The 23,894-nt window shown below is 41.0% G+C and overlaps 1 protein-coding gene across 2 annotated transcripts in view; it reads right to left on the bottom strand.

The window, feature by feature from the left end:
• Positions 1–705: 705 nt before the first annotated feature.
• Positions 706–23,894, bottom strand: part of adam10a (ADAM metallopeptidase domain 10a) — a 115,362-nt gene continuing 92,173 nt past the window's right edge. For both annotated transcript variants that reach the window (XM_053617239.1, XM_053617240.1), the window contains exons 5-16: positions 17,158–17,258; positions 15,319–15,486; positions 14,910–15,002; positions 13,568–13,751; positions 11,344–11,507; positions 10,212–10,395; positions 9,509–9,659; positions 7,548–7,731; positions 7,249–7,357; positions 6,589–6,809; positions 4,992–5,118; positions 706–3,813 (exon numbers count right to left, since the gene is read on the bottom strand). In XM_053617239.1, coding sequence (XP_053473214.1) covers positions 3,704–3,813; positions 4,992–5,118; positions 6,589–6,809; positions 7,249–7,357; positions 7,548–7,731; positions 9,509–9,659; positions 10,212–10,395; positions 11,344–11,507; positions 13,568–13,751; positions 14,910–15,002; positions 15,319–15,486; positions 17,158–17,258 — 1,796 coding nt within the window. In that variant the 3' untranslated portion in view covers positions 706–3,703. The remainder of the gene's footprint in view (positions 3,814–4,991; positions 5,119–6,588; positions 6,810–7,248; positions 7,358–7,547; positions 7,732–9,508; positions 9,660–10,211; positions 10,396–11,343; positions 11,508–13,567; positions 13,752–14,909; positions 15,003–15,318; positions 15,487–17,157; positions 17,259–23,894) is intronic.

The raw sequence follows: 23,894 nt of genomic DNA, 5'->3' as shown, positions 1-23,894 counted from the left end.
AAGAGTTATAATTATCTTTGAGAAAAGGTGAAGTATTGACAGGCCAAAATGGATAAGCTCCAGAAACAGCACATTTCCAAGCCAGCCCTCCCCCCAGTCAGACTAATGTTCTACCTCACTGGACCCGAGCCAACACACCAAGCACTGAAAATTCATTCAGCACAGCACTTTCATGACTTGTAGCAGCATCTTTGAATAAAGAAATGTGGTAACAAGAAGAAGAGAAGGAGATGTCAGTTTAAACGAATGAATGCATAGTCTGATTATATACACACTATATGTAACCTAAACCTTGTAAAACTTTTAAAAAAATCTCTATAGGTTTACATCTATGTAGCAAGTGTTTATAACTTCACAGCAAATTCAAATTTGTATTGTGACAAATACCTAAGGCTTATGATTAAGGTTATAGTAATATTGATGTCTGTTACAAGCTGATTATTACAGCCTACGAGAACGTATAAGAAGAAATGAACAGGTCACATAATAAAAGTGCTACTGCATTTTGCGCTGGCTAATGCGAGTTTGCTTTGGTCGTGTTCCCTCGATGCTGAGATCAGATGTCCACTGATAAACTTTACAGCCAGGACCTGCACAAACATAGACAACAGTTTTTAAAGTGACATTTATAGCAAATGTCATCAGGAGCAAATGTACCTGCTGTTAACACACAGCAGCGTGAAACACACAAACAGCATGCTGAAATGTTTTTCCAAGTCTGTTTTTATTAATGTGAATAAACTGTGTATTGAGAAATTGACCAAATCTATTTATTAATGCATTTCAAGTACTTCAAAAAAATTACATATCTTTGCACAATACTTTTTGCATTCTTAGTAAAAAGTTGTTTTTCTTTTTTTTAAAATTGAGAGCAAATTAAAGGAAAAGGAAAAAAAAAAAAATCTGAATTATGAAAAAGTAAAACACACAACAAAGGGGGTACTGCATAAAACACAGCGGCCATTAAAAACAAACAGTAGTATTAGACATATTTCTCTTTCAATTTCCACACATTTTGCATCCATATCAGTGTACATTCCTCTTATAGCTTTAAAGGAAGAACTGAAAAAAAAGCAGATTTGAATTACAAAAAGTCTTCCCTGCCCAAAGAAAGATTACCCACACCACTTTACCACAGAAGAACAAGAATTATTCAGTAAGATCAGAGCCTTTAAGTTCAAGCAAAACTCAAACCACCAACCACTGTTCGGCAACACTTGTCGAGTAGAATAAACGCATAACTCACTCTCCTAATGAAGGACCAAATGAAATGGCCTGTCCACTAATGAGTCATGCCTTAAGGGAGGACCTTGGAGCGCACTGGATCTGTAAGTGAGCTGTTACAATCCTCTTTTCAAGAGATCATGAAAAACTTTGAATCCAGTTGACAAATGGACCAACAAACATTCCAACAAGAAAAAGTGTTTTATTATAAACAGAATATAACGTGATTTTATTTTGGTACACGTGTTTGCATCAACAAAAGTAAAATGAGGAATATAAAAATAAAAAAAAAAACAGAGTATAATTAGCGCCGCTTTAATGACTGCCTGACAGTCCACCCCCTCTGAGCTGAGTATCCATCCATCCATCTTCTATACCGCTTATCCTCTTCAGGGTCACAGGGAAACCTGGAGCCTATCCCAGGGAGCATGGGGCACAAGGCGGGGTACACCTTGGACAGGGTGCCAATCCATCGCAGAGCACAATCACATGCACAATCACATACACATTCACACACTGCGGACACTTTAGACATACCAATCAGCCTACCATGCATGTCTTTGGACTGGTGGAGGAAACCAGAGTACCCAGAGGAAACCCCTGCAGCACGGGGAGAACATGCAAACTCTGCACACACAGGGCCACGGTGGGAATCGAACCCCCGACCCTGGAGGTGTGAGGCGAACATGCTAACCACTAAGCCACTGTGCGCCCCTGAGCTGAGTCTTTTCTTCTCAAATGAGCGTCTAAGAAAATCAATGCAGCAGATGTGTATATGACCCTATACCTATAAGAGGCTGGCACAAATCTGTCCTGCTGCTCATCAGGCACAGTAGAAAGTGTTTACAGATCATCTTCTGCACATGGAGGACAGAATAAGGGTTGGACCGCAGGTGCTCTAATATAGAAACAAATTTGCGTTGTTCCATCTGAAGAACTTTTGCAGAGTAGGGATGGGACAATCTGAAATAATTATAGCACTTCTATGCTGAAAAGCTGTTGTGGTGGTTTCCCAGCTGGTGCTTAATCTCAAAATGTCACTTTTCCATCACAAAAATCTAGCTAAAAATCAACCAGCAAAATGCTGTGGATCTGGAACCAGGCTTAAGGATGCCATTATTTTATCAACAACTCATGTATAAATAGGTGAAAATCTGAAAAGGCTACATTTTAAACACAGTTCCACTACTAACGTATTTAGGTTTTCAGATCCTGCTTGGTTTATTTCCTGAATGAACTTTCTGTATTCACTTCGATATGGAAAGTAGTCATGTAGAAACCACAACATGTACTCATAAAGTCCTCCTAGTTTTCCTCTAGTTTGTTTTCCAAACTCCAAAATCCTCCCAGCAGGTCTCTGTATTAGTGGCTGTTCTCAGAGAAACAAAGATTTTGACCATAGTCATGCCACAGGAAATTTCTAGGCAGTTGTAAAACATCTCTGACAGTGGTGGATCCGACATGAACTCAACACTACAAATACAACATCAGCACACTTCTCACAAGCTTTCACAGCTGAATGTATGTGAAATAAGGCCATTCACCAAAAGGTAACACAATCACAAGTCTCATTGTCTCTCTTGCTCCTGTTCTCAGGATTTTAAGATTTCACTCAGTCTAAACGAGGCAACTCTTCTAATGCAAACAGAGTGTGAGAATAGGATGAAACTTACAAGAACAAGAATACTCAGTCTTGGTCATAGAACAAAACAGGGACGTGCAGAGCAAATAAAAACACATCGCCAATAATCATCAGGCATTTTCCATTCACCTCTCTGACACATAATGCTTTAGGCTTTTTAATTTGTCCTGAGTGTCAATCAAAATAGTAAATAACTTCACCAGAAGCAAAAACACAATCATACGATGCATCAAGAAAGAAAAAAAAACATTTAGTGGAAAAACTATACAAATGAAAAGAGAGAAAGAGAGAGAATGTGATCTTTAAAAAAAAAAATCTTGCATTTGATATATTTCTACTTTTCATTGAGAATATTTTTAATCACATTGGCAACAGAGTCTATGAAGAAGGAGCTCTTGCTCACCCAGCCTTGCCTTGCCGGACCACACGGGCTCTGCGCTTCCCCATCATGTCATTCTGAGCAGGATGGCAGTGTTTGGGGAAAATACGGGTGGAGGAAAAAAGAGAATTAAAAGTGGACAGAGACCAGACCCTTGAAGCACTCCACTTACATAGAGATGCCCAAGAAAAGAAGGGGGGAAAAAAGGGGGAAATAGATATCCACATAAGAAAACAAAGCAGTGATTCTCTCTTTTCCTCATCTGGTCTTTATTCAGTGTGAGGACAGCATCATTGCTTTACAGAGCAGTTTGTTTGAAGTTTGTTGTGGGAGTTTGCTGTTTCCTTTAGACAGCTCTGTAAGACTGTGGATGGGGTTAATTGATTGGTTCAGTAACTCTTTGGAGTAAAGTGTTTCCTGTTGTAGGCACTAGGAAGAACCAAGGCGGAGTGCGGAGCTTAGCGGCGCATCTGACCCATCTGATAGGTATCTCTGGGCTGGCGAAGGTGTGCACGCTGTGGCTGAGTCTGAGCGCTCTGACCCTGAGCTCTCCTCCTCTTCAATGTACCTACAGAAGGAGAGGTGGAGGAGAGGACAGACATTAAGATCTGAGCAATGAACCGGTACAGGTCCTGGTACTAGTCCTACTCCCCCACACAATACTCCTCCGCACATACTCCCAGACACAAATATAGAGAGAGAGGTAAATGGACATCGAAAGAAAGAAAGGGGCAGTACCCAAAAGACAGAGAAGGTGAAGGAAATGACAAAGACAGAGGGAGAGGAAAAAGGAAAAGAGAATATGAAGGAGAGAGAAATGGAGCATAGAGTGAAATGAGGTAAAAGTAGTAAGGTACAAAGTTAGGAAAGAAGGAAAGGCAAGACAAGTCCTCAGTGACTCGTCTTACAATGTGGGTCTAAGACTCAAAAGTGTCCTTCAGTTTTCATACAACTGGATGAGAAAGTACAGTGGTGAAGGTGAGCAGGGTGCTGTGTCTGTAAGACAGTCTGTAAGACACAGCTGGAATATTACTGATGGTGAGAGAGCAGGTACAAACAAAAGTCATTTTCAATGATTCACTTCACTTGTCTTGCCATTTTTTTTATTGCAGAGGTGCACAGAGCTGCACTGTGGTGCAAGATGACTTGGCTGTGATTCAGAGAAAGTAATTTCAGGCCAAAGCTCATGCTCTGAATATAGTTTACACAGAGCAGAAAAGCTTATTACTGTGTCACATATAGTGTGTTACAGTGAGAGTGTGCACAGTTTCTACACCGGTGTTGAAAGTTTCTGAACCATTTAGATTTTTCTACATTTCAGCATAAATATGACCTTAAAACATCATCAGATTTCCATCAGAAGTCCTAAAAGTAGATAACGAGAAACCAATTAAACAAAACAGTATATTACCTGGCAGTGGCTTGGGAGGGGCAGGTTAATTGAGGATATTACCTGGCATTGGTTTGGGAGGTGCAGGTTAATTGAGGATATTACCTGGCATTGGTTTGGGAGGTGCAGGTTAATTGAGGATATTACCTGGCAGTGGTTTGGGAGGTGCAGGTTAATTGAGGATATTACCTGGCAGTGGTTTGGGAGGGGCAGGTTAATTGAGGATATTACCTGGCAGTGGTTTGGGAGGTGCAGGTTAATTGAGGATATTACCTGGCATTGGTTTGGGAGGTGCAGGTTAATTGAGGATATTACCTGGCAGTGGTTTGGGAGGGGCAGTTTGGTGGGTGCATTACCTGGCAGTGGTCTTGGTGGGGGTAGTTTGGGGTTGCTGCTTGGTGTGTGAACACTGCAGATCTTAATGAATCCAGCCATCAACATGATGAGAGCAATACCCATCAACAGCACAGCCCACCAATAAATCTGTAACATATACACACATATTAAACATTCCTACACAATAAACTGTATCTTGCAATGACAAATAACCCTTTCCTGTGTTGTTGAGAACCACACTGTAGTGTTAATTTCTTCAACGAAAACTGATGAAAAATGTTTGTGGATGACCGTTTTTTCCATGACTAAGATGAGATGATGACAAGACGACATCGACGTCATTAAACACTAACTGTGACTGGATTAACATGCAATATTGTTGACAAAAAAAAAAAGACGAGACTAAAATGTACGCTAAATATTATAGGCTGTTTTTGAAACGAATGCGAGATCCACACATAAATGCGAGTTCGCACATGGAACTATGCTACAAGCGTAGCGGGGATATTCTGTGCAATGTTGACTTTCGTGATTGCCCATAATACCTACAGGCTGCAGCCAATGGGAACGCTTCTCTATCAGCGTGTGTCCTCACAGGACCGATCAGACCACCTCAGGTAAGTCTTAAAGAAGCTGAAAATCTTAACAGAAACAGTTACTTTTAACTGATGCGATTAATATGGATCAAGCTGTGTGCAAGTACCTGAAATGATCCAGGTTTAATCTATTTTGAACATTCTTATTCATCTTAATTTATTGTCAGAATCACAGCTTGCTGAGTATTATATCCACCGTTATGTTAGCCTACATGTTTATTACAAATAAAAACTTGTTCAATAGTTACATAGAGAGACACGTAATGTTTGTAAAGTGTTTCAGTAAGGATTCTCAAGCCCCTATGGACTGTACCACTTTCATTTTTTTATAGCATTGACACAGGCTGTCACTCTTATTTTTGTTGATAGTCAAAAAAGGCAAGAGAGAGAGAGAGAGAGAGAGAGAGTCTGGCAGGACTATATTAAAATACTTTTTACCACCTGGTAAAAAAAAACTAGGAGTGAGAGGGCAGAGGGTTGTGATATAAAAGATAAGGATGAATGAACGGTGTTTGTTTTGTGCCACACATAATTCATGAATGTTGTTCATTAATCTTTCATGTGCCTGTCTTGATACTCAAGAAAGCATATTGTTTGGAGGAGACATGAGGTATTTATATGTTTATATTTATATTATATTTACACATATGTAAATAAGGCAAAAACAAACAAACAAATAAAAAAGTGTATCTTGGACATTTCCACCACTGGCGAGACTAAACTGATTGAAATGTTAATCAATAGTAATCTTAAAATGTCTACAGTTTTCCTTGACTAAAACTATAGACTAGACTTCTCTTAGACTAAGATCAGACTAAAATGCTCAGACTTTTAGTCAACTAAAAGTTGACTAAAAGAGAAAACAGGATACGGTTGACTAAATATGATAAAAACTATCATCAAGGACATTTGACACAGGACTAAGACTACTTTTAAAAATAGCTGACAAATTGTACACTACCACACACTATTGTCAGCACACCCTGGCTCACTGAGGGAGAATATAGAAAGCTGTGCTTACCACTATCCACTCAGCGATGGTCTTGTAAAGCTCAGGGTTAAAGATAGCCTTCTTGAGTCTGGCCAGTGGCCCGTCAGCATCCACCAGCCTGCACTTCATAAACACGTCACAGTAGCCTTTAAAGTCGTTACAGGGAGATCCAGGCTGTAGGGTGCGAACCTTCTTTTTGAAGTGTGCGTCCCATTCATTAGAGCCTGTACTTCTGCACGTGTTGGGCTTATCTGTGTACATACAGATGCAGATGCTCATGTAAAAGCACACACAGCAAAGCAAAACATTTTTATTTTATGTGTACATTCCAGATTTGCTTAAAATGGTAGTAATGTGCCACATTATAAACTCATTTTATATCTCGTCCCCAATTCTGGTTTAAAGACACAAGTTAAAGCCTTTTCGGTTTTCACATTTTGATTACTAGTTGTTATGTACGTATGGTGTTGTTCACTTTTTTTTTTATTATTTCAGTTATGGTATGTTGAGCTGCATTCCATATGTAAAAGGTAAATATATAAAATACATAAATGCATATAAATAAAAGCTTATTAATTATTATGATGATCTGTAATTCTCCATAAATGTGTGCATGTGTATGTGTAACTTGTGCACAGCAGAGCTGAACGACATTTAACACCAGTGCTTAGGCTGGCGTGCAGCACTCACTCTTCTCCATGCAGCAAACATGGCACAACTCTGTCTCATCCTTCCCATCTTCACTGGCACATGTGCACACCTCCAGGTTGAAGCTCTCACAGATAGAGCCAGTGCAGACCTGAGAGGGGATGGAGGGTTGGGGTTGGAGGGGTGGGGTGGGGAGGGGAGAAGAAACAGACACAGAGGGGAAGTACATGTAAGTACATGAGGAGTACATGCAAGGAGTCTGAAATTAATGTTCAAATTACCAGCCAAATGTAGAGATAAAATCATGCACACACATTAGAATATAGTACGACAGTTCATACCCCATTGATGCAGACTTGTGTCTCCCCGTTGCATGCTGTTAAGTTGGTCTTTGGTGTAGAAGTAGGACACTGTGCTGTGGTGCCGCTGCACTTGCCCTCAAGAGCGCAATCCGACTCGTTCCTACACTTTTCCTGAGTGCCCTTAAACTCACACTGAGCTGTACAGCATGGGCCCTGACTGGGACTGTGATAGAAGAGGAAAGCAATGAGAGAATAACCTGACTAAATCAATGTATACAAGCAACAACAATAGTATAAAATAAACAATAAATGAACAGATTTCATCACTCGACACACAGATATGTTATGTTAACGGTGCTGGCCGAGGCAGCTCGAGCACTACTATCAGTCCTAGGCCCTGGCAGGCAACCATGATTCCATGATCGCAGGGAATAACACACACATTTTATATTAGGCACAAAAGAAAACACTCGCTTCGCCAGTTATAATTATTTTAGCATCATGATCACTTCTTCAGACAAATTTTAACCAGGGTGAAGTGAAGTGAAGGTAAAAGTGTGCAGATCTTTCTATGCCATAAAACAAAACATTTTTGTGGCTATTCCAATTATTACTGTAACTATAAATATTTAGGGGTGGCACACATGGCCACCTCACAGCTCCTTCAATCCTGAGTTATCTATGTAGAGTTCTGCATGCTCTCCCAATGTCTGCTTGGGTTAACTCTGGGTTCTCTGGTTTCCTCCTACCTCCCAAAAACATGCTAGGAATGACCGAGTGTGTGCATACTGCACTGTGTTGGAATGGTGTCACATCCACATCCCACCTCACCCTCAGTGTTCCCCGGATAGGCTCTGAATCACCACATCCCTGAGCAGGATAAAGCACTGACTGAAGATGAATGAATGAACAAATAAATGGATGGATGGATGGATGGATGGATGGATGGAAGATATTTAAATCAGTGAGGTCTGGGGTATGTTTCGCCATTCAAGAATTTCACAGCCGGACATGCATAGTTCTGTAAGCACATCCTAAAGGTGCACTGTATCACAACAAACAATGTACACGAAGCAGAATTAAGCCAATATCGATTAATCATGCATTTCCAAAATGTAACCACCTAAAGAACAGCAGCTACCCACAATCACCCCACAGACTCAAGACCAGATCAAAACAACAACGTCAATCAGAACCAACCAAATTATAGCACAAGTGAAACAACAATACATCACATGTTGGGAAACAGACGGAATCTGAGAGAACCCCACGCCGTTTGACCATTACGAGTCCGTACACCTTGGTAGACTAGATGAGCATAGCGACAGTGCGCTGACAAAATACACAATTCGTCAGCACCGGCTGGGTACAGAGACCCGCAAGCACAAACAATCCAGGCTGCCTAAAGACAAAAACCTACTGCACTACAGGCATTAACAGAGCATGAATTCTGGCTAAGGATAATAATGAATATATTACTCAAATAAATTATAACACCTGTCTGTATTAGCAGTTGGTACAAGCACTTACTAATAGTGTAGAATTAGCAATGATTAATCATAGTAAAAAATAAATGTGTGAATTAATGTTGCTAGGTTTTGCAGAGGATCCAAACACGATTTATATTTATTATGTAGAAATGTGAATTGTGAGATCACCTTCCCTCTTTACCTAGCAATTCGAGGATACACTCATTTTCACTGTTGAGTTCACGTTCATACTCATATCCCTTGTCTGTATTAATGTATTTAACTATCTAAGTATCTTACCATAAATTTGAGTTCATTATGTTAGCTAACATTTTCTATTCTACTTTCATTATGAGCAACCACAACATGGGGCTGAATAAGCACTCTGAGCTTTCACTTGTATGGTGGGTTTGCTAATGAATTTGATTTGTCCATGCTAAAACACACCACCTCATGCAGTCAGAAAGGGGATTATATGCTCTCATGAACATTCATGAATGCTGCAGTGGACGTTCCAGACTCAGCACATACCTGCACTTGGCCCCAGGCTTCAGTGTGCACTTCTTGCCATCTGGCTCATTGGCATTGTGGCAGCAAGTGTCTTTACAGTGATCACTGTAGCCACAGTCACACTGTTCCCCAACCTCCACCAAACCGTTTCCACAGATGGGCTGGCCAGACTCTGAGGAAAGGAGGAAAATTAAAGATACCATTCTCAGCTGTGAAACTGACACAGTAGTGGCACAATAATAAATAAATACCAATGAAGACAATCAGCTTAGACATGTTTGATGAAATTAAATTAGAACCAAATTAATATCCAAACCAATTCTAAAATACAATTCCACTTTCACACTTTGGGTAGCACATCCTACCTGAATATGATTCTTCTACCTGTTTTGGCGCTGCAGCTTAAAATCCTATTGTACTTCAGTGTGTCATATTGTGTCAGAAACCACATCAGTAAGTCTGAGACACTGAAGAACCCAACACGTTTTAGGTAAATGTACAAATGTTTAGCATGATTATACAGCTACACGATGCTAAACTAGTGGCTATATTACTTGTTACCTGCATCACTGGCATAGCTCCAGAGCAAAATACAGTAGTAAACGGCACACACCAAACACTGACAACATTTGGGCTTAGGAGGACTTTGTGTGGCTGATCTATTCCTTTAAAATGAATCCCACTAGATGCTTGGAGACCCTGGCTATGTGCAGAAAGCTCTTACCGACAAAACATTGGGATCTCTTCGCATCCAACACCTTGCTGATGTTGCGGATGCTGCAGATGGAGAACTTGTTGTTGTTTGACTTGTCTCCGGACGTGGCTCTGGCATACATGATGTAGTTGCCTCGCTCCTTCATGTCAGAGGTCTTCGACTCTCCAGGAGTACACTCACTGCCAGAGTCATGCTGTCAAACGGTGAAGAGGAGCGAATTAAAGACATGGCAGTTACTCCAGAACAAACGCAAAATGTACAACATATATTTGGACAATAGCCTTTTGTTTCTAGTTGGCAGATAACCGCAAATAAATGCTTGCAATTTGTCTTAGTTGTTTTATTTTGATGCTATACAGACCATACATAGTATGAAGCTGCTTTTAAAGGGTACCTTAAAAAAAAATGGTCACAGTTCATCTAGAGCAGGGGTGTCCAATCTTATCCAGAAAAGGCTGGTGTGGGTACAGGTTTTCATTCCAACCAAGCAGAAGCCACACCTGAGTCTATTGAAAGCCAAAATCAACTGATTAAACAGGTGGAATCAGGTGTGGCTCCTGCTTGGTTGGAATGAAAACCTGCACCCACACCGGCCCTTTCCGGATAAGACTGGACACACCTGATGTACAGTAACAGAGGCACAAAACAGAAACCTGTGTGGTTCTCATCCTACATTCACAACAGCAAGCCACAAACCGACAGGTGACTGTTCATTTTCTATGTACATGTGTGAAAGGAAGTCGCGATTTCAGAAAAAGCAGTAGGTGTGCCTAGAGACATTATGAAAAAGAATTCAAGGAAGTAGCAGAGATCATGGGTGTCTCTGGTGAATGTACATAGCTAGTACATTACATTGGGCTTTTGCTGATAATGTGCTAATGAAGTTGATACAAAGCCTAGCATGTAATGTAAATTAAACAACCAATTTTTACACTGAGTAGTACATTGTTTAATTTATGTTTAATTTGTGTCTAACTAGTTCACTTTATAAGCTACAGTATATATAGTTGCTAACAGATTCACTCAACATACATTGCCAGAAGACAAACTACAAGTGACTTGTTGGTTGCTAGTGTGAATACAGGGTCATTCCACAACCCTTTAGGGTCCTGAACTTTACTTATAAGCAGCGGATACTCACAGGGGAGCCGAAGTTGTGTCCGACCTCATGGGCGAAGGTGATGTGGGACACTTTAGGGGGAACGTGGCTGCCATAGTTCTGAACGGTGATGATGCCAGTGTTAAGAGACTTCTTTTTATTATCGGAGTATTGTTTATTCTTCTCACAAATCCCACCAGAGCTTCCTGAAATAGTAGAAAACATTTATAGTATTATTCCTTTTATAACAGTCATAACCACAGGCAACCTGCTCAACAAATATATACGCACAGGTGACAAAATAAAGAATAAAACACCATAAGTCCTCCATGTGTCACCAGAACAGCTTCAATCTATGCCTCTCAAAACATATTCCCTTGGTGTTTTGATGATGGTGGTGGTAAGCAATGTCTAACACTTTGCTCCAAACGTCTCGTGGATGTTCAACTGGGTTGAGAGCTGGTAACTGAGATGGCCATAGCATTTCATTTACATCATCCATGTTTACTCTGATACCTGTAGTCTGATTGGGATTACAAAAGATAACACTGCTTACATCAGTCATCCCTGACCAATCCACACTTATTGGTATGACTGCAAAGATATTCCATTACAAAAGACGTCTTTGTGAATGAGTGATTTCACGCACTGTACTCTCTGCATGTAGACAGCAAGTCTGAGTGTGCAAAGCCTTTCTGGGTAGAAGTTCATTGATCAGAGTGCAGTGTGAAGCCCATCAGGGGCCTAGAGTTCACTGATATGCATTTACTCACAGTACAGAGTGCTCAAAAGAGATTTTTCCACTCTCTCTTCCGAGTAAGGTATGCTCCGTTCGGGATAAAATCAGAAGAATAAGAACAACGTGAATTAGCCTGTATAGATCAGCAGGATTTTCTTATGTCGGTGTTTGTTAGCAATGTATTTTCTAGTGAATTACTCAGAAACCTATTAGAAGCTTAAAGAGCCTATGGACTCATGAGAAAACACACACAGACACACACACACACACACACACACACACACACAAACACAAACACACACATGTACATATATAGCAGAACTGCAACAGAGTAAGACAGAGATTGTATCAGTATGAGTGCGGGTTAATGGAGGCCGCTCTTGCTCCAGATGCCAGAGATACTCAACAGCGCGACAAGCACATCACATGGCCTTCATTACAACCTCCTCTCCCTCACCTCAACCTCAGAGAAAGATCTCATTATAGATTAACAGCCCATGTATTCTGATCGGTGACCCACAGCCAGCGTCAGAGACAGGACATGGAGATTTAAGTGCACGTGTTAGGTCTTTGGTTCTGGTGCCTAATCTCAAACCACAAAAGAGCTGGTGATTTTTAGTGGTCCACCGCAATGTCCTAGATAGTGTTCCATTGGCTGAAATCATGCACGTCTCCTTGTCCTACCTACGAGGTCACATGGCCATTGTACATGTGTGCCAAATTGGAATCATTTGCAAACTATTTTGTAAAGAATACAAATATTGTTATTAAATCAGCCGTGTAACTGCCAAAAGAGTACACTGTTATTAAATTCACGGTGTTTAGAGTACATTAACTAAATATACATAGATAACTAGGTAATTAAAAATAAAATATGGATTAGATAACATTACAACAAACATGACAACATTAATAAAAAAAATTATATTGTGACAATTAATTCTCGTCTGAGACAAAGAACTAAACATTTGACTGAAATATTTCTAAATAGGAACTCAAATGCAAAAGCAGATACACACCACGGCTATACGTAACGCAAAAAGCTAGAAATCAATAAAAAATACATAGAATGGCTTATGAGTAATCCTTGTCTATGACTCCTCTCTTTGCTTTTTACAGACGCCCAATAATTTAACTTTAGGTAGTAAAATATGTTCTCAAATCCAAAAATCCTTCATAGCTGAAATTTTTATGCCATGTGTTTTGTGATGTTCAACTCTGGTAGAAATGTGACCCAGTTATTTAAAAAACTTTGCTAGTTCCCTGAATCAGCACTGTGTGAGTGTAAAAAAGGGTTGTGTGTGTGTATATATGTGTGTGTGTGTGTGTGTGTGTGTAAAAAGATAGATGTGGATGTGTGGATATGTGTGTGTGTATGTATATGTGCGTGTATGTATATGTGTGTGTGTGTATGTATATGTGCGTGTATGTATATGTGTGTGTGTGTGTGTATGTGTGTATGTATGTGTGTATGTATATGTGTGTGTGTGTGTGTGTATATGTGTGTGTGTCTGTGCGTGCGTGTACCTGAGGGCGCTCCAACCCAGGCTAATCCCAGAACTCCGTCATCAAAGTCTCTGTCAGTGAAGACGTAAGCCAGGCAGAATTCGTCATGGTTCTGTTCTGAATTCAGCTCCAGAAACTTCTCTACACCGATGTTGGGGAAACGGAAAGGGTTTGTTTTGTCAGTCTCATCACTCGTCGTGTTAATCTAAGAGAGGAGGTGAGAGAGAAAGGAATCACACGAGCTCTACAACAGTGGTTACATCTAATACAGCAAATATATAACATTTTTGGATAAACAATTTCTTTAAATTGAAGGTCCATAAATTGAAGATATGAAAGACAGACAGACAGAGAAACAGAAAGAGCGTCATGAGCAGCATTGAGATGTAGGTGGATCAATCTGTATCAGTCCACATCTCAGTGTCTGTAGGAGCCAATGCAGCTCTCATAAAGACATGCCTCCAACCTCTTACAGAAGCTAATAAAGTCCTTAAAAAAACCTACTGGACAAGGAACAATATTCTTCTCCTAATAAGATGAAAACCCACTTTGGGTCCTTTGGGCTGGTGAAGCCTCTTTTGTACTGATATTAATTAATGACGGTCTTTTTATATATTTTATTCCACAGCAGCTCCTAAATGTCAGGTGATTTCAACAATATAAAATGGTTTTGATTAAGACCTTTCAGCGTGTTCAGTGCAGTCCATTTTCATTAGTTCTCTGGCACCAGAGCGGTTAGAGCAGAAATAAGCAGCTAACTGACACAGACCTCTGAGTGACGGCGTAACAAGGTATTGATGGTAGGTTCATGCTTTCATTAGCAATGACAAGCAACTACAAGAAGGTGCCGAAACAAATTACTGTCGCAGAAAACAATTACAGTGACCGAAATGAAAGGGCTCTCTGTATTAGAGCTGGGCATAAGGGACTGGGATTGCGCAGGACCCGCAGGACCAAACACAAAGGTCACAGGAGCAGATGGTTTTCACGCTCATGCAGGCGGGAGTAGGTGGTCAGATATGAAGCTCACGGGACAAAGAAAGGCCACGGCGATTAGCATGGGAACATGCTGGATGTGGTGCAGCGGTCACAATGTGATTACTGTGTTGATTCATTAATCTTCCCATATCGATATGGTGTTATCTCTTACATATTGCATCATTGATAATCAGCAGATGAAGACTAGAAAATAATTGGATTTAACAGACAGTGCTCATACACCTTGTTTTTCTCAGTACTCTCTGTCTCTCTCTCACAAACACACACAAACACACACACACACACCACGACAGTAAATGATGCCAGCACTGAGCACAATGCTGATCAAGCTGAAAGAGGCAAGATAATACAAACACACACATACCCTGATCCTCTTGACCATAAAGCTGATGTTGCGGATGCCCTGGAAGTCTGTGGACTGATAGATTGAGTCGATGGCCTTAACATGACTGGAGATCTGTTGGGACAAATACAGCAGTCTCTACAATGTACTGTATTAAAGCAGCTTTACAAAACACAACCACCAATGTGGCCACCTGGCTTTTAGATATTTAGAGGAGACAGATTTTCTTTAACACATTAGCCTCGCAACCATGGTGCAAAACTAAAGACACTTGTTGAACAGAAAACATATCTTGGCTGTTCAAGTACATTTGGGCGAAGGGGGCAAATGTGTAAATTTCTTTATGGGTCTTGCTCAACTTTTTGGTCACTATTGCAATACCATAAAGGTCCAAAGGTCTTGGTCTATTGGGATCCATTTAATGCTGTACCTGAGCTATGACGGCCTCTCTAGTACGGTAGTACTGGTAGAACAGGTGGTCTGTTTGGATGAAGAGCTGGCAGGTGTTTTTCTCAGCTTGAGCGGCTCGACGCTTCCTCAGGATCACTGGCCCAGTTATATCCTCCTCTTCGTCCACTGCATGCTGTCTGTTCTTTTCCTGCAGGAGGCAAAGAGCAAAAACCATTCAGCATGGAAGTACCAACACAACACATCTTCTAACCCATCCAAAAATCCATTATTATCTGTAGTAACCTTCCGTTATGCTACTGTTGGTACTGGCTCCAGGAAAATTCCAGAAAAGCAAAATAGAAAAGCAAGAAACAGTCCTGAACACAGAGTTATTCAGGTCTTATGCAGGAGACAAGGCTGTTTCACCTGTTCAGTGCAAGAGTAGCCCAACATCACGCACACTTTCAATTACAATGCAATATCAGTCTTTCTCAGGGAGCTCAACAGTGAAGCATCATCTGGCTTGTTATAACTGTTATTTGGTGTTTTTTATTAGTTCAACTGTGCTGCTTCAACTGTGGGTGGACTAGTGGTGCAGCGTCCTCCCACCTCTCAACAACATACTGGATTGGCAACTTTAAATTCCCCCTAGGTGTGAAGGATGCTCTGCAAAAGAGTGGTACACCCATCATGACTTTTAACATCCATCCATTTTCTGTACCACTTATCCTACACAGGGTCATGGGGAGCCTGGAGCCTATCCCAGGAGACTCAGGGCTCGAGGTGGGGGACACCCTGGACGGGGTGCCAACCCTTCGCAGGGCACCCATTCACACACATCGGACAATTTGGAAGTGCCAAATCAGCCTACAAAGCATGTTTTTGGACTTGGTGAGGAAGCCAGAGGACCTGGAGGAAACCCCCGAAGCACGGGGAGAACATGCAAACTCTGCACACACAGGGCAGAGGCAGAATTCAATCCCAGAACCCCGGAGGGGCGAGGTAAATGTGCTACTTAACTACTAAGCCACCGTTCCCCCCATTTAACAATTTTAAGCTATTTTGCTATGCCTATATAGTTAAATAAAAGACAAACCTCATGCTCAATATTAGAAAAAATAGGGAGAAAAGATAAAGAAACAAAACAAGAACGAGTGAAATAAGGAACAAAAGTAGGAATAAAAACAAAGAAGGAAGAAAAGAAAGAGAGTGAAAGAAACAAAGAAAAAAACCCCTGAGACGTCAAACAAAGGAAAATGAGAAAGAACAAAGAAACAAAGAAAGGAAGACTTTGTGCAAATACCCCATATGACATTTTAAGCCATCAGCAAAGTTTAAAATTCTAGATGTCTTCAATAAGACACTTATTATGCATTAAGCAGAGGCTTTTTTGTTGCTTTAGACTCTATGTTTTTGTTCTGAATATTGAGGTCAAAGTTCTGCTATACTGGAGGAGGCAGAAAAAGACGGGAGAGGTTTTTTGGTGCATAAAAAGCACCCAAGGACTTAAAAAATGCCGGAATGTGCCGCCACACCCAATCCTGATTACTCCCTAAATAACAAAATAAGACAACTTTTAAAAGCTCACAAGCAAAGAGCCTGGCGCTTTTAAAAGCTCTGAATGTCTCAGAGTAATGTAATAATTTCTCTGCGCTGTTGTCACCTTTCCTCTAATCATATATCAGGTGACGCGAGAAGCAACACATCACTTCTGACAGAAACACAACCATTTTAATTTCAGGAATAGAAGAAAAACAACTCTGTGTTACTATTTCATATTTCTGATGCAATGTATTTCATCTCAAACTGCTTTAGGTATCGATATGTTTTTGTATGTTTTTGTGCATTGTAGAAGCATTTCTCAACGATGTGGACTGACCTCAGCGGGAGTCTCCACAGCAGATGCCTGGTACTTCCTCATCCTCTCGAACACGGAGTGATCTGCACAGCCTCCCTCTCGGCCGTACTTGTGAGGGTAATCTAGGGACGAAGAAAGATGAAGATAGATAAAACACAAATGCACACAGGGCAGGACGATTCAATCTGACATGCAAATAGCTGGATTCTCAGCCATTTGAATGAATTCATTTAAAATGGAGATTTGAAATGTTCTTTCACCTGCACGGTACATGTAACCCAAATTAATACACATGCAAGAGGTAGCATTTAGTGTCAAAAGAAACATGAAGTCCCATCAGAGCTTTTCTCAATTCTGAATCTTGTGCATATACAGTATCTCACAAAAGTGAGTACATCCCTCAAATTTTTTGTAAATATTTGATTATATCTTTTCATGTGACAACACTGAAGAAATGACACTTCACTACAATGTAAAATAGTGAGTGTACAGCTTGTATAACAGTGTAAATTTGCCATTTTCCCTCCCCGGTGTCATGTGACTTGTTAGTGTTACAAGGTCTCAGGTGTGAATGGGGAGCAGGTGTGTTAAATTTGGTGTCATCGCTCTCACACTCCCTCATACTGGTCACTGGAAGTTCAACATTGCACCTCATGGCAAAGAACTCTCTGAGGATCTGAAAAAAAGAATTCATTGCTCTACATAAAGATGGCCTAGGCTATAAGAAGATTGCCAAGACCCTGACACTGAGCTGCAGCACGATGGTCAAGACCATACAGCGGTTTAACAGGACAGGTTCCACTCAGAACAGGCCTCGTCATGGTCGACCAAAGAAGTTGAGAGCATGTGATCAGCGTCATATCCAGAGGTTGTGTTTGGGAAATAGACGTATGAGTGCTGCCAGCGTTGCTGCAGAGGTTGAAGGGGTGGGGGGTCAGCCTGTCAGTGCTCAGACCATACGCCGCACACTGCATCAAATTGGTTGGCTGTCGTCCCAGAAGGAAGCCTCTTCTAAAGATGTTGCACAAGAAAGCCTGCAAACAGTTCACTGAAGACAAGCAGACTAAGGACATGGAATACTGGAATGAATGTCCTGTGGTCTGATGAGACCAAGATAAACTTATTTGGTTCAGATGGTGTCAAGCGTGTCTGGCGGCAACCAGGTGAGGAGTACAAAGACAAGTGTGTCTTGCCTACAGTCAAGCATGGTGGTGGGAGTGTCATGGTCTGGGGCTGCATGAGTGCTGCCGGCACTGGGGAGCTACAGTTCATTGAGGGAACCATGAATGCCAACACGTATTGTGACATACTGAAGCAGAGCATGGTCCCCTCCCTTCGGTGACTGGGCCGTAGGGCAGTATTCCAGCATGATAACGACCCCAAACACACCTCCAAGATGACCACTGCCTTGCTAAAGAAGCTGAGGGTGAAGGTGATGGACTGGCCAAGCATGTCTCCAGACCTAAACCCTATTGAGCATCTGTGGGGCGTCCTCAAATGGAAGGTGGAGGAGCACAAGGTCTCTAACATCCACCAGCTCAGTGATGTCGTCATGGAGGAGTGGAAGAGGACTCCAGTGGCAACCTGTGAAGCTCTGGTGAACTCCATGCCCAAGAGGGTTAAGGCAGTGCTGGAAAATAATGGTGACCACAAAATACTGACACTTTGGGCCCAATATGGACATTTTCACTTAGGGGTGTACTCACTTTCGTTGCCAGTGGTTTAGACATTAATGGCTGTGTGTTGAGTTATTTTGAGGGGACAGCAAATTTACACTGTTACACAAGCTGTACACTCACTACTTTACATTGTAGCAAAGTATCATTTCTTCAGTGTTGTCACATGAAAAGATATAATCAAATATTTACAAAAATGTGAGGGGTGTACTCACTTTTGTGAGATACTGTATAACATTTTTATTCAGATGAGCCATGAGTCAGATTATTAATAAATTATTAGGTATCAAGCTTTAGCTAAAGTGGCTCCAGGTTTAAAATTAAACAGTAATACCCTAATTAAAGTAATTGGTGTTTTCCAGCATGGCTGCAGTGGCCCATTGAGAATATGACTGGCCATAGGCCAGGTTTAAACAGAAAACTAACAGAGGCAATAACACTGCAATAAAACACAGAGTTAGCATGGACTTCAGCAGGTTTCAAAAATAATAATGTGTATGAAACCTACTTCAAGGTTACACACTAATGCAGGTAAAATGTGTAGTACTTTGAACATACCATCTCATCAGTACTGTACATTAATCAGACTAGAGAGGGGATATGAAATAAAAACATGAAATGAAAACTGTGCTTCCTCAATGAGCTGCCTTCAAGTAGCTAATTGACATACATGCACATTATTGTCCACAACAAAACATCTGCCACTGAAGCTGCAATTTTTTAAAAACAGGAGTCGCTGACCTAAGGCCAGTTTTTTCATTCATTGTTCGCTATACTATTTTTCGAGTGCTTGTTTCAGTCTGTTGAAATACTACAGGGTCCAAATCCAGACCCTGATCTGCCAGTTGACAGCACCGCAAAACCTAGCCTAAAAGAAAAATACACTGTTCAGTTGTGTGTGTGTGTGAAAGCCTGGAGAAGTTGCATTGTCGCTGTAGCCTGCTTTGCTGTGGTCTGCCTGAGACAGATACAGAGTTGCCCGAGAACTAATGAGTGCCTGGGGAATTACAACAGCCAACATCTCTCTATTTCTTACTCTCTCTCTTTCTGTCTAGTGCCTCTGTCCTCTCCTCTATTCTCCCTCACTCTCTACATCTCTCACCATCCTTTGCACGGGCCAGAATTTAAAGCCGCATAGAGACACTCCAGTGGTGCAACCTCAGGCCTCGGTGCCGTCCTGAATGTGAACAAGGCCCGAGGCTGCCTCGGAACACAGCCCTACTACAAACTTTTCCATCTTTACCCAAAAAATAAAACAATGCTGACACATGGCAGGTCAGGAGATGAGAACAAGCAGCTATTTTGGGGACACGCAACACGCTTGCTGGAAGCAGAATGTGAAGGTGATGAGTGCTAGAAAACAAAGCAGCAGAACGTGAAGTTGTGCTGTGTGTCTCGAATTACTGAGGCCAAGACTGGAAGAAAGACGAGGCAGTGGATGTGTTCATGATGTGAGAGAACAGCCTTATCATACTTACCCCATAAAAGCAAAGGACACTGTTCAGATTCTCACTATCTCACGCAGTAATACAGAGAGGAAAACAAGATGCACCTATATACATACAGTGCAGGGATGGGCGAAATGGACTTAAAACTATATCACGATATTTACTGGTATTTATTGCGATAACGATATCCATGACGATATAAATATAGCACCGTGCACCACTGTTTTTGGCTACAGGTAACAGCTGTGATCTTGAGAGCCTCAGAAACACAAACATTGATCTAAAAATAAAACAGATTTTCTGTAACCAAATCAGTTCCAGATTGTAGAGGTAGCTCCTCTACGGGTCGCAGACTGTCGCAGACAGAAATACGTCATCAACTAGGCTTTATCGTTATTATCTAGACTGATTCTTATTGTGGGGAGAATTTCTACCACAAAGGTATATCACAAACGAGAATTTCTAGCACAAAGGTATATCACAAACGATAAGATATCGCCCATCCCTAATACCGTGCGACAGAAAATAGCGCTTTTCCATCAAACTTTCCCAGCATGGATTGGAATAGCAACCTCACCTTACCTTTTACTCTCTCATCTGTGAAGTCTTAACGGCATTCGTTAGAATTCTTAACATTCTTACTCATCATTATTTCTGGACAATAATCATACAAAATCAATCAATCAATCAATCAATCAATCAAAAGACACTAGATTAAGAATATCTGCGGCCTAAAACTAAGCATATGTAAATTCAAATTTAAGACATTTCAACAAAATACATTTTAAGTAAGGGCTATAAAATGAAAAACACCTTTTAAAGGCCTTTTAAGGTTCTGTGGGCATTGTTAGTAATGTGAATTATACAGGGTGTCCCGAAAGTCTGCATACATAGGGGGAAATTAACACTTCAGCAAAATGTCTTCCAAAAATGTTCATACTTTGTTTATATATATTTTTTACTTTAAGAATTCCTTTGACCCAAAAAAAAAAAAAAAAAAAAAAAAAAAACGTACTGAAATCATTCTCATGGTCGGATCAGGAAGATCTTGCAAGGTTGCGCTGGACTTTGGCAGCAAACAATGCAAACACATCACACACGACACTGCTGCCAAATTCAAAAAGATTGGAGGTGTTACGGACCAACCGAGAAGCGGACGTCCACAAACATCCACTGACGAAGGCACAAGCAACGTGGTAGATCATGCTGACTAGCCTACAACAATAATGTGTCAGTTGTTGGTTTTTGGTCCTGATTTAGGGAACTTTTATTAAAATATGCAGATGTGATTTGGTGAAGATGATTCTCAGTGATTCTCTCGGAACGAGTTCAAACTTCAGCAGTACCTTTCTGAATGTCTAGTGTTGATTAGGATGATGCTGGTACTGCAGTCAAATTCGAGAATTAAACTGAACAGAAAACTTGTCATCTTTGACCATAAAAACACTAGCCCAGCTTACAAAAGACTTCTGCAAACATAATATTTCTTATTATAACCCGCTGCACCAGCTAAACAAATAAGGGGGGAATACAAAAATATGTTTTACAGTCCAGATAGTATGTTATCTTCCACTGATGTGATGGCAGCAGGAGCAAATGGTTTCTAACATGATTCAGTACTTTCAGTGAGACGAGACTTTGCCTTGTTACCTTACCTGCTATAAATACTGTCTCATTAGTGAGTGCATCCTCGCAGTCATGCCTCTCACACTTCCACACAGCTCTCTCAGCTGCTCATCAAAGCAAAGCGCACTGCAGAGTGCTGACCAGAAATGCTCCACTACTTACTGCCTTTCTAAGAATCTCTTTGTTGCTATGTCTGTCTCTTTTTTAGATGATACAAGTCTACAGCAGGTGTAGTGCCTGAGATGGACCACTGACATAATAAAACAAAAAACACTGCAGAACCACATCCAGGTTATGTTCAGGTAACAAGCTATCTATTTCACGTTAGGTAATGTTTACTTCCTGCACTGTTAGGAAATGAATCAGTGATGGGGTGATGTGGAACAGATTTATCTCTGCTACAAAGCACTGACACTGTAGACTCCTTCCAAAAACACTAAAGAATCGTCTCCTCACAGAAAAAAAATGTCTTTACAGAAATAATCGATACCTTCTGAGGACTCAGAATCTAGACTTCAAGCACACATATCTGTAGATTGATATCAAGCCAGCCAGCTATTTAAGTAGGTTAGTTTAGCCTAGTTTAGCTCCAAGCTAAATGTATTTAAAGTGCACCTATTATGGTTTTTCACATATTACCTTTCATGTAGTGTGTTATAGAGCTGTTTGTGAATGTAAAAAGTCTACAAAGTTTCAAAAAATCAAAGAGACAAACAGAGTTATTGACTCCCGAAAGAAGGAATCGATTCTGAACGGCTGAAACGAGTTGTTAGTGATTCCAGACTTACTTCCTGTACTAACCTACCTAGGTTTGGAACAAAAAACAGACAGAGCTGAAACTCGTTATGGTAGTGGGCGTTTCCTTTTTGAAACACTCTGACAGCGGTAGACCAATCACAACAGACTGGGACATCTGACCAATCAGAGCAGAGTATGCTCTCTGAAAGGAGTAGTTTAGAATGAATCCTTTAGAATGGATCATTTAACGAGTCGTTTTTGACACTGAGGGGGAAAACATGTAATGCTGCAATTTAAATTATCAGCACATTAAAGTGTTTTTTGACCTCGGATGCACGTAAATCTATTGTATGAGACTTTTAAAGCAAAATTAGGCACGTTTCAAAACCATAACAGGTGCGCTTTAATACCTTATATTATGGTGCTACTAGGTAGCTAGATAGTAAAGTTTCACCAACCTACTTGAATGACAGCCTCTCTTTAACCTGACAAGTTATCAAGTTAAATAATAAAACTCGGAAGTATTCGCCATTTCAGAAACCACGAGTTCAAACCCCGACAGTGCCACAGCCATCCGTGGCTAGGGGTCAAGGGAGCAAACTTAGCTGTGCTCTCTGTGTGGGAGGGATGACATACTCTCACTCCCTTGTCAATCACATCAACACCAGCCAATTGTGAGTGTCCATAAGGTCATGCATGTGGAAGATGTGCTTTCTTCAGAGTGTTTCGTGCAGCAGAAGCAACAAGACGTGGTTGGCTTGGCTTCGTGTATCTTTGAGGAAACGTGTGATAGCCCTCACTCGTCCCAGTTGGTAGCTACTGTATGATGGGGCGAGCTGGCTGGAGCGTGGGAATTGGTGGATGATCAAATATATGAGAAAAAGAGAGAGGGATGGGATCTGTTTTTTTTTTCTGCCACTGGCAGAGATGGCAGTGTGAAACAAGTGTACTGTGTGTTAGCAGCAACATTAAGCACAAAAGATATTTCAGCCAAAGGAACCATATTTATGACAGGACTATTTAACCTCACTGGAAGCTGGGCCAGCTTAGACACACACTGCTGGCGGATTGTCCTGAATAATTCTGAGCTGCTGCATGACGTTGAGCGTTTCTTGCAGGAATGAAAAAATGCTACTTGTCTTATACTGTCGGCTGCCAGAGATTTAAACGACTCTGTTCGGCAGTTGTGCTTACAAAACTATTTTGCTCACTTGTAGAATGTCTGGGAGTCCTGCGACAAATATTTCATGAAGGTTGAATGTTACAGAGT

This window comes from Ictalurus furcatus, chromosome 27, assembly GCF_023375685.1.
Source record: "Ictalurus furcatus strain D&B chromosome 27, Billie_1.0, whole genome shotgun sequence".
NCBI classification, from domain to species: Eukaryota; Metazoa; Chordata; class Actinopteri; order Siluriformes; family Ictaluridae; genus Ictalurus; species Ictalurus furcatus.
Note: the sequence above shows the minus strand (reverse complement) of the source record. Positions and strands in the feature narration are given on the sequence as shown.